The sequence below is a fragment of the Clupea harengus genome, chromosome 9, assembly GCF_900700415.2.
Source record: "Clupea harengus chromosome 9, Ch_v2.0.2, whole genome shotgun sequence".
Classification (NCBI taxonomy): Eukaryota; Metazoa; Chordata; class Actinopteri; order Clupeiformes; family Clupeidae; genus Clupea; species Clupea harengus.
In genome coordinates, this window is record NC_045160.1 from 27875686 (window position 1) to 27887630 (window position 11945).

Here is an 11945-nt window from a genome sequence, read left to right on the forward strand (position 1 = left end):
GTGGCTATGGTACGGTGGCTATGGTAATGTGGCTATGGTAATGTGGCTGTGGTACTGTGGCTGTGGTTGTTGCTGTGGTTGTGGTTATAGGTATTTAGCGGAGGCTTTTGTCCTAAATTGTGGCATTTAAATAGCCAGGTGCTGATCCATGGACTGTCATATAGACCAGGGTGAGGGATTTAAATGTATTTCTAGCAGCTATCTGTAGCCAGAGAAGAGTGACAAGCAGAGGAATTTTATCAGTCCTCTTTGGCAGATCAAAGACCAAATAATTATGTTCAGAATAATCTGTTCTCATTACAGGCATTGCAGGCCCTTTAAAATGTGTAATATGTGTAAAATAGCAATGCAGCCTGTCAATGCTAGCCTCAGCTGAGCAGGTCTCATACAAAAGATATAAGGATTCTATTAGGAATTAACTTTTTGTGACTTCTACAGACAATCGATTGCTGAGGCTGTTCAGATGACAGTTAAATCTCACCTAAGGAAGAAGTTTCAGTGTCTATTTGAGGGAACAGTAGAGCACGGACACGTCAGACTTCTCAATGAGATCTACACTGACCTCTACATCACAGAGGGAGAGGAGGGGGAGGTCAACAAAGAACACGAGGTCAGACAGATAGAGACAGCATCCAGAAGAACGCAAGCAGAAGACGAAGCCATCAAGTGTAACGAGATCTTTAAACCCTTACCTGGACAAGACAAACCCATCAGAACAGTGCTGACAAAGGGAGTGGCTGGAATTGGAAAAACAGTGTCTGTGAAGAAGTTTGCTCTTGACTGGGCTGAAGGAAAAGCCAATCAGGATGTCCACTTCATATTTCCTCTTCCTTTCAGGGAGCTGAATTTAATCAAGGAGGAACATTTCAGTCTAGTACAACTCCTTCAGCATTTGTTCACAGAACTGAAAGACATGCCACTGTTCAATCCCGAGGAGCACAAAGTTGTGTTCATCTTTGATGGCCTGGATGAGTGCCGACTTCTTCTTGACTTTCACAACAGCAAGCCTGTTTTCAAGGTGGATGATCCAGCCTCAGTGGACGTGCTACTGACAAACCTTATCAAGGGGAATCTGCTTCCCTCTGCTCTCCTCTGGATCACCACCCGACCAGCAGCAGCTGATAAGATCCCACCTAAGTGTGTAGGCCTGGTGACGGAAGTACAAGGTTTCAACGACCCCCAGAAAGAGGAGTACTTCAGGAAGAGTATCGGTGATGAGAACCTGGCCAGAAGAGTCGTGTCGTACCTGAAGTCATCCAGGAGCCTCTACATCATGTGCCACATTCCTGTCTTATGCTGGATTTTAGCCACTGTTTTAGAAACAATGCTAACTGAAACAGATACTGGAGAGATCCCCAGAAGTCTTACCCAAATGTACACACACTTCCTGATCATTCAGACAAGTATAAAAAAGGTCAAGTACACAGAGCAAAAAGAGAGAGATGAAGAGATGATTTTCAAACTGGGGAAACTGGCTTTCCAACAGCTGGAGAAGGGCAATCTGATCTTCTATGAGGAAGACCTGAGAGAGTGTGGCATTGATGTCACAGAAGCATCAGTGTACTCAGGAGTATGTACTCAGATCTTCAGAGAGGAGTCTGTGCTGTACCAGGGGAAGGTGTTCAGCTTTGTGCATCTGAGCATTCAGGAGTTTCTTGCAGCTGTATATGTGTTCCTGTGCTTCGGCAACAGAGAGAGAAACATGCCTGACCAACAGCAAACCTCTCAGCTCTCTGCTCTGTTCAGAGCTGCAACACTTCATGACCTACACAAGACTGCAGTGGATCTGGCCTTACAGAGTAAGAACGGACACCTGGACCTTTTCCTCCGCTTCCTTCTGGGCCTCTCACTGGAGTCCACTCAAAAACTCTTAAACAGCCTTTTGAAAAAGACAGGGAGTATCTTACTGAACACAGAAGAGGCCGTGGAGTACATCAAGAAAAATATCAGAGATGACTTAGAGTTTAAAAGGGCGCTTAACCTTTTTCACTGTCTGAACGAACTGAATGACACGTCTATGGTGGAGGACATGCAGAGATGCTTGGTTTCAGGTGATCCTCCCTGGCCTAACAATACAAATCCCTCGCGCAGTCAGTGCACCTCACTTCTGTATCTGTTGCTGACTGCAGAAGAAGGGAAATATGACTTTTATCCAAATCAAATCATACAAACAGATGAATGTGTCAAGAACATGCTTCCAGTTATCAAAGCTTCCAGACATGCCAGGTAAGAGACAGTATCTTGTATCTATATGAGAATGTCTGTAATAAATTATGTTTCCCTTATCCTTTCAGAATAAGTTCATGAACCATCTAGCATCAACTCAGCGTTATGCTTTATGCTAACTATTTTGCATTATACAACATAAATGATTACATCTGCGTGCAATGTCATTTAAATGTCAAATTATGTTGAACGTTTGATCGCCTTATAGTAATTGCATTACTTCTACATTGAACAGTGTATTTGCTCCTATGTACATTTCCAGACTAATAGTTTAGATGAACTGTATACAAAATAAAGTCCCCACAGTTAGGGCTGAACGATTTGGGAAAATAATGTAATTGCGATTTTTTTCCTCAAATATTGCGATTGCGATTTAATATGCGATTTTTTAAATTTTTTCCTAATTGTCTTCCCAACAAATCGTAATGAATGATTTAAATATGACCAAAACAATATTAGATACATTTAGTGTAAAATATTATTTCCCACATTTTACATTTTTATTTAACAAATCGGTGGCTTTGCCACTGTGCATTTAAGTAATTTAAACGAAGTCATTGTAAGAATAAACACAAGGCATGCACTTTTTAAACACTGTGTGCAAAATTGACCATTTTAAGAAATGTATTTATTTATTTTTAAGACCACGTTTTTAATCGCGAACGTTGCGGTTAGAAAATCGCGTTCTATCATATCGCGATTAAATCGCAAATGCAATTAATCGTTCAGCCCTACCCACAGTAGAAACTCAATGAAACAAAAGTCTGTACACTTTTTGTTACTGAGATTCAAATATTTTATATTTCAAATTTGTATCATTGTAGCCTTTATTTTTTTATGACAAAACTTGTTTTTGTTGTTCAATCCTCCTTGTCATGGAGAATACCAGTGTTGCACACATTTATTTTCCATGTGGAGCCATGATGCAGATAGACACAGCAGACCATAGATACACGTGTGGAGCCATGATGCAGATAGACACACACCATAGATACACGTGTGGAGCCATGATGCAGATAGACACAGACCATAGATACACGTGTGGACCCATGATGCAGATAGACACAGCAGACCATAGATACACGTGTGGAGCCATGATGCAGATAGACACAGCAGCCCATAGATACACATGTGGACCCATGATGCAGATAGACACAGACCATAGATACACGTGTGGACCCATGATGCAGATAGACACAGACCATAGATAATAATAATAATAATAATAATAATAATACATTTTATTTCACAGCGCCTTTCAAGTCACTCAAGGACGCTTTACAATTTAAAACAGGAGCAAACAAATAACAAAACAATTAAAATTAAAAGTGCAAGTAAAAACAGCATGGCAACTACAGTGAAAATGCAATCCTGAAAAGGTGGGTTTTGAGAGAGGATTTGAACTGAGGGAGGGAGTCAATGTTTCGGATGTCAGGTGGGAGTGAGTTCCAGAGTTTGGGAGCAGAGCGGCTGAAAGCTCTGCTCCCCATGGTGGTTAGCCGGGCAGAGGGGACAGTTAGGTGGATGGAAGAGGAGGATCTGAGGGAGCGGGTGGAGGTGGCAGTGTGAAGGAGGTCAGACAGGTAAGGAGGGGCAAGGTTGTGGATGGCTTTAAAAGTATGAAGAAGAATTTTAAAGTTGATACGGAAGTGAATTGGAAGCCAGTGGAGTTGCTGTAGGATGGGGGTGATGTGGTGGAAAGAGGGGGTGAGGGAGATGATACGGGCAGCTGAGTTCTGGACCAGTTGGAGCTTATGGAGGGATTTCTGGGGGAGACCAAAGAGGAGAGAATTACAGTAGTCGATACGGGAGGTGACAAGGCTATGTACAAGAATAGAGGTGGTGTGGGGGGTGAGGGAGGGACGGAGGCGATTTATGTTACGGAGATGGAAGTAGGCGGTGCGGGTGGTGATGTTGATATGAGATTTGAAGGAGAGTGAGCCGTCGACGATGACACCCAGACTCTTTACCTGGGGGGAGGGGGAAACTATGGAGCTGTCAATTGAGAGGGAAAAACTGTCAACTTTGAGTAGAGTGGATTTAGTACCGACTAAAAGGATTTCGGTTTTATCACTGTTAAGTTTGAGGAAGTTTGAGGTGAACCAGGTATGAAGTGCAGAAAGGCAATCTGTCAAGGATGAGGGAGGAAGAATGGAGTTGGGCTTGGTGGAGAGGTAGAGCTGGGTGTCATCCGCATAGCAATGAAAAAGAATATTGAATTTACGGAAAATAAGGCCAAGGGGAAGGAGGTAAGTAATGAAAAGGAGGGGACCCAGGACAGAGCCCTGGGGGACACCAGAGGAGACAGGGGACGGTTGGGAACGGAAGGATTTGAGTTGGATGAACTGAGTGCGGTCTGAGAGATAGGAGTGGAACCAGTCAAGGGGGATGCCAGTGATGCCGATGGAGGATAATCTGTTGAGGAGGATGGTGTGGGAGATTGTGTCGAAGGCCGCACTCAGGTCAAGGATGATGAGGATGGATAGTAAACCGGAATCAGCTGCAATAAGGAGGTCGTTAGTGATTTTCAGAAGGGCCGTTTCAGTGCTATGGCGGGGACGGAAACCAGATTGGAACTGTTCATATAAACTGTTTTGAGATAGATGATCTGATAGATACACATGTGTGATAGATACACATGTGGAGCCATGATGCAGATAGACACAGACCATAGATACACATGTGGACCCATGATGCAGATAGACACAGACCATAGGTCCAAAATTGAGAAAGTTCTGGTGTTCCCAGGCCATTTTATAACCATGTTCATGCAATTAGGCTAGTTGAAAATGGCAGGTTATCTAACTTGTGAGCCAGTGATCACAGGTCTATTCACTTGTTATGCATTGAGTTTCTACTTTGAGGCCTGAATGTTCAATATAGTCTTTCTAAAATGTATTTTGATTTGATTTAGAAATAATACAATACTTGATAGGTGATACAATTTTGAATCATTAGACAATTAAGGGACATTACATAGAGGTGTACTCATTTCTGTTGTATACTTTATAACTAGTAACTATAGCCCTACAAAGCAATTTAATATATGCACAATTCAAAGTAAAAGTACAAGAGATATGTCCATGATGTTTTGTGTCTAACTCTTGTGTTTGTGGCATCACATCATACGTTTATAAAGCTTCACCACTGTGGTGTTTAAATACCTTGCCAGGATACTCCCTGTTTTTGGTCATGATGCAGACATGTAGATAGGTTCAAAACCGAGAAAGTGCTGCTGTTCCCAGGTTCACAGGTGCACTCAATTTGGTTTCACTCATCACAGGTTTTTCTAACTTGTGTGCCAGTGATCACAGGTGTATTCACTTTTTATGCATTGAGTTTCTGTTTTTGGCCAGGCTTGGATGGTGCTCCATCACTCCTACGAGCTGTAAGCTGCTGGGCTCAGTTCTGACCCAAAGCTCGTCACTCATAATAAAACTGGACCTCAGTGGCAACAAGTTTGAAGACCACGGGGTGGAGATGCTGTCAAGTGGACTGGCAAACCCAAAGTGCAAACTGGAGCATCTCAAGTACACAGAATATATTTTTAAATGACCATATATTTATGTGTATTTACGTGTTACGTGCATTCAGCAGATGTGACATACAGTATAAGTGAGAAACTAACTAACACCAAACTTAAGTATTACAACATAGCCGACTGATTACAACAAACCCCAAGCAACACTATATAAGTTTACACTATTTTTAAGCTGTGCTCTTGTATATTATTAGATTTTCTAACATCCTCAACATTCAGTTTGATGGTATGTGGTTATGTTATATAGCTAGTTTTTTAGTTAATAGTAGTTACTAACTAGATGACTAGTTATATTACATAACCATATACCACCAAAATGAATTTGGAAGTGTAATAATTGTAAAGTTTGGTGAAGTTTGTTGTATATAAATCTGCTTATAGCCAGCAAGTACTGTAAAAACACCAGCATCTATTTAAACTGTGTACAAATTATAACTCCTACAATGTTTTATTTTATTTTCCCCAGGCTGAATAACTGTTCCCTCACAAAGAGGAGCTGTGCCATTCTGGCCTCAGTACTCTCCAGCAGCGCCTCCTCCCTGAGAGAACTGAACCTGAGCGGAAACAGGATTCTAGACGCAGGAGTGAAGCTCCTCACAGCCGGCCTCAACAGCACACACTGCAAAATGGAGGTGTTAAGGTATACATTTTAAAACTTATTCTTCTGGCTTCACAGATGCCCTCTTCAGGGAACAACACACCTCCTTAAGCCTTTTAGAGATAACTGGGTTATAAACTCGGATAGTATCTCACATCTCCTTAAGGTAACAGAGCTAATTGGGTTATAAACTCGGATATTATCTCACACCTCCTTAAGTTAACAGAGCTAACTGGGTTATAAACACGGCACGACACGGTACATACATACATAGAAGTACACAAATCATTGTAGTACACTGCAAAGTAATAAAATAATAGCATGCACATTTTCATCTTAAATAGCTGAAACAGTGTTTGTGTTGTTAACTCCTGCATTTGTTTTTTATAGACTCCATAACTGCGGTCTCACAGACGAGAGCTGCGCATCACTGGCTTCGGCACTGAGGTCCACCCACTCTCACATGAGGGAGCTGCACCTGAGCTGCAATACAGTGAGCCAGTCCGGAGAGAAGCTTCTGGAAGCGCTCCTGAAGGATCCCAGCTACAGGCTGCAGAGAGTAACGTGAGTATGCCAAGGACAAAGAATCCCACTCTGTGCACCATTGCAGTTTCAGGAAATGTATTGAAGTCGTTCAAAAAACGCCACCAGGAGATATTAATCTTTCTGTTAGTCTGAGAGAAACAAACTTTATTACACAGTGGTGCAAAATGTCATCAGTGGATATATGATCTGGTTTAGATTGCTCAATTGTTAGATTGAAGCAGCTTTTTGCAATGAACCAGGTAACTAAAAGAGACGATGTTAAAAACAAAAGTCTCTGTCCTTTATTGATGGCTGTTCCATAACAATGCTTTTGGAAAATATACCTAGCTCATTACAAACGTGTGTGTTCATATCGGCTTCATCTAGAACGAAACCTCAGAAAACATGGACCTGGGACCAGCGGTGACAAGCAGCCAGGAGCCTCGGGACACCTCTCTGTGGTCTGGAGGAGTGGACTTATCTACGGACCGTTTCATCACTGCACTGCGCTCTCTCCCTGACATTGGACACTTCCTGATTCCTCCCCGCCCTGAGAGAGTGAAGGAGACAATCACTGGTCACTGAGACTGCGTGCCCCACCACCACCTCTCCTCATTGGTCACTGAGACTGCATGCCCCACCACCACCTCTCCCCATTGGTCACTGAGACTGCAAGCCCCACCAACACCTCTCCCCATTGGTCACTGAGACTGCAAGCCCCACCACCACCACCTCTCCCCATTGGTCACTGAGACTGCGTGTCCCACCACCACCTCTCCCCATTGGTCACTGAGACTGCGTGTCCCACCAACAAAAAATGGATGTTTGTCTTTTTCTGTTTTATTAACCTTGTTATTACCCTAAAAAATGATCATGAACGGGTATTCTTAGGGTATATTCTTTTCATAAAAAATGAAAAAAAATTGTGGTATATAATGCACTCTAGAGTTAAAGTCTTTGTTACTGTTACAAAGTTCGGCACCCTAAATGACCTAGCATTTTTGTGTTGACTAAATATATTCCTGTATATAGTTTGACGTAATTAACTTTTATATATGTTTTATAAATGTTTTGATTTTGTGTACGTTCTAGCATTGAAGAATGCAGAAGGTCCACTGTGTATGTGTAAAACTTTGGTCAAGTGTTGACAGAACAAATTACTGACATTTGTGAAAGTACTCCATTTGTGTGTTTATATATATTCAGTCTATTGTAACCGGATTGGTCAGATTGCTCTGTGAGGGTGTATCACTGTAACACTGTAACTGTAACACTGTAACTGTAAGGCTTCAGCCAAATAAAGACAGTGAGAGTTTTCATGACACCAGTGGTTTCTCACACTAATGTGTAGTAACACAGAACACAAACACAAAGGTTAAAGTGGTTGTTGAGTTGTGAATGCAGTGTTACATTTTGCAGGAGATGTTTGGTGTTTTGCATTTTGTGTGTGTAGAGTTTTGTGAATTCAGTGCTAACTAACCAGACACACACATACACACACACACACATGACAAACAAAATGTAGCAATAGTAACAAGCACACACACACACACACACACACACACACACACACACGCGATCTCAGGACTAACTAACACACACACACACACACACATATGATCTCAGGACTAACTAACACACACAAACACACACACACATATGATCTCAGGACTAACTAACACACACACACACACACACATGATCTCAGTACTTACTCACACACACACAAATGTGACGAGGTAGGCTATTCATGCCATTAGCTATCTAATTAACGTTTGATACTGTGAGGAGTCTGAAGCTGTGATCACCTGAATCCCAGCTAAAGTAGGCTACAGTAACACACTTTAAATCCCACACACGGAACAAAGAAGACAGTTCCACTGACACTTACACTGATGGTGGGCATATTCTATAAACTCCACATTACTGTGTGTGTGTGTGTGTGTGTGTGTGTGTTTAAGAATACCAAAGCAGAAGAGACCAGACTCACCTGTGCCCAGCTGTGTGAGTCTTGTGAGTGTGAGCTCATACAGACACTTTTGCCACTTTTGAGGCATGTTTTTAATAAGCGACTTCTTTTGGTCTCATGTTCACATTCTGAAGAGCAGTGGAACCGTTCTTCAATTAGGCTGGCCTTCGCCCTCACTCTAGTCAGCTGTAATAAAGTTACTGAATACTGAATACAATCCAGATAACTGTGTGGGTGTGTGTGTGTTGTGTACGGTGAGAAATCTAGGGTAGCACTGTCATGAATTAGTAAATGGATTCATTTATTCATTGTATTTTTGGTGGGATATACTGTATGATAACTAGGCCAGTATGACAGTGCCTTTTTCAGAACTGGACTGAAACCTATGTTCTAGGTACTAGAACACAGGTTGCTATAGGTACCGGAACACAGGTTGCTATAGGTACCGGAACACAGGTTGCTATAGGTACTAGAACACAGGTTGCTATAGGTACCGGAACACAGGTTGCTATAGGTACTAGAACACAGGTTGCTATAGGTACCGGAACACAGGTTGCTATAGGTACTAGAACACAGGTTGCTATAGGTACTAGAACACATGTTGCTATGGGTACTAGAACACAGGTTGCTATAGGAACCGGAACACAGGTTGCTATAGGTACTAGAACACAGGTTGCTATAGGTACTGGAACACAGGTTCTCACTGGAGTGTGGGGGAAACTGGAACATGTCTCTCCTCCTGCAGGTTGTGTGTGTGTGTGTGTGTGTGTGTGTGTGTGTGTGGTTGTGTGGTTGTGTGTGTGTGTGTGTGTGTGTGGTTGTGTGGTTGTGTGTGTGTGTGTGTGTGTGTGTGGTTGTGTAGGATCATGCAAAAACTACCCGACAGATTTTCATGAAACCTGGCAGAAGTGGTGTAGCATGGCCGAAGGAAGAACCCGTCAAATTTTGGAACTTTTATTTTACAAACTAGTTACAATAGAAAAGATCATAAATAACAATATAAGTTACATGCACAAGTATCTAAAATTTCAATTATTATAAAAGGAAGTATTAAGAGCATTAATAGTAATAATAACTGATATTCGTGATGTTTTCCCACAACACAACCAAAAAAATTATTGAACAGTCCATTTTGATTCTGAGTTGCATAAATACTTTGTAAAGGTCTCAGTGACATGGCACTAAAGAGTATGCCATGTGGACAAGGAGGAGTGATGAAGATGAAGATATGAAACATTCACCTGCTATTTTGCATATGGACAAGGGGGAGTGATGAAGATGAAGATATGAAACATTCACCTGCTATTTTGCATATGGACAAGGGGGAGTGATGAAGATATGAATCATTCACCTGCTATTCTGCTGTATATGCACACAACCTCAGTCGGCTTTGGTAACCCTCTAGTGGTCATAAGACTGACATATCCGTGGCATACGGCATCCACTGGCCATATCATGGTCATAAGACTGACATATCATGGTCATAAGACTGACATATCATGGTCATAAGACTGACATATCGTGGTCATAAGACTGACATATCATGGTCATAAGACTGACATATCATGGTCATAAGACTGACATATCCGTGGCATATGGCATCCACTGGCCAAATCATGGTCATAAGACTGACATATCACGGCCATATCCACTGGCCATATCGTGGCCTTATCCACTGGCCATATCATGGTCATAAGACTGACATATCCGTGGCATATGGTATCCACTGGCCATATTGTGGCCTTATCCACCATGATAGTAAACTACCAGGGACATATTAACCATTACCAGTGACTGTCATCACAGCTGTCAGAACTTAGATGCTGTAACAGCTTATATTATTATTATTAATAATAATAATAATAATAATAATAATAAAACATGTGACTGCGGTCATGAGATACCTTGATGATGATACATCGTCATATTATTGGATTACAATTTATGACATGGTTATGTCAGTCTGGCGATCGATGGTTCAAGTAAGCAAACAACGTCATTTTTATTATTCCACACAAGATCTGCATTTGTGTCAAAGGCGTGAAGTGTGAAACATCTTTGAATCTGCAGGATGATTGTACAAGTACAGTTGAGTGACTGGAGCCAACCTCAGTGGGACTGAATCTCTGGCACAGGACATGGTATCTCTGGCACAGGTAAGGAAGGACATGACATACTGTAGGTGTGGTGAATCTCTGGCACAGGTAAGGAAGGACAGGTGTGGTGAATCTCTGGCACAGGTAAGGTAGCACATGTCATAGGTGTGGTGAATCTCTGGCACAGGTAAGGTAGGACATGACATAGGTGTGGTGAATCTCTGGCACAGGTAAGGTAGCACATGTCATAGGTGCGCTATCTCTGGCACAGGTAAGGTAGGACATGACATAGGTGTGGTGAATCTCTGGCACAGGTAAGGAAGGACAGGTGTGGTGAATCTCTGGCACAGGTAAGGTAGGACATGACATAGGTGTGGCACAGGTAAGGTAGGACATGACATACTGTAGGTGAGGTGAATCTCTGGCACAGGTAAGGTAGGACATGACATAGGTGTGGTGAATCTCTGGCACAGGTAAGGTAGGACATGACGTAGGTGTGGTGAATCTCTGGCACAGGTAAGGTAGCACATGACATAGGTGAGGCGATACCCTGAATATGTGAGGAGAAAACCTCACGGCAGTGACGTCATCAGTGTTATGAAATCCCCATGGACTCTTAGAGACACGGATACAGATCAGTCTGAGATATTAGCCAGAGAATGTCTCATTAACATGCATCATAGTGTACAAACTGCAACAGGTGATGAATGAAAGACAAGGCAAGAGAAGAATTAACACTGAAAGGGTACTTAAAAACTACAACTGATTTTAACACTGAAAGGGTATTTAAAAACTACAACTGATTTTAAGGAGGGGGGTGTAGATTTAGTAATTTCTGCACCAATTCAGGATTTTTAAAACCACTGATTTAACTACTGAAATGGCCCCTGAATAAAACCTCTAACCAATGAAAATAAAACACCTGATGTCTTTCTAAATCTCATAACAGATAGGTAAAGGAAATTTAGACGTTAGCGGCCAAACTCTGGT

General features: G+C 42.0%; 1 protein-coding gene across 1 annotated transcript; it reads left to right on the forward strand.

Moving 5' to 3' along the window:
- Nucleotides 1-463: 463 nt before the first annotated feature.
- On the forward strand, nucleotides 464-2299 carry LOC116221768 (protein NLRC3-like). Its single transcript, XM_031572925.1, has 2 exons — nucleotides 464-2051; nucleotides 2295-2299. Exons 1-2 carry the CDS (start codon nucleotides 464-466, stop codon nucleotides 2297-2299), a joined length of 1593 nt encoding a protein of 530 aa, XP_031428785.1.
- Nucleotides 2300-11945: the final 9646 nt, after the last annotated feature.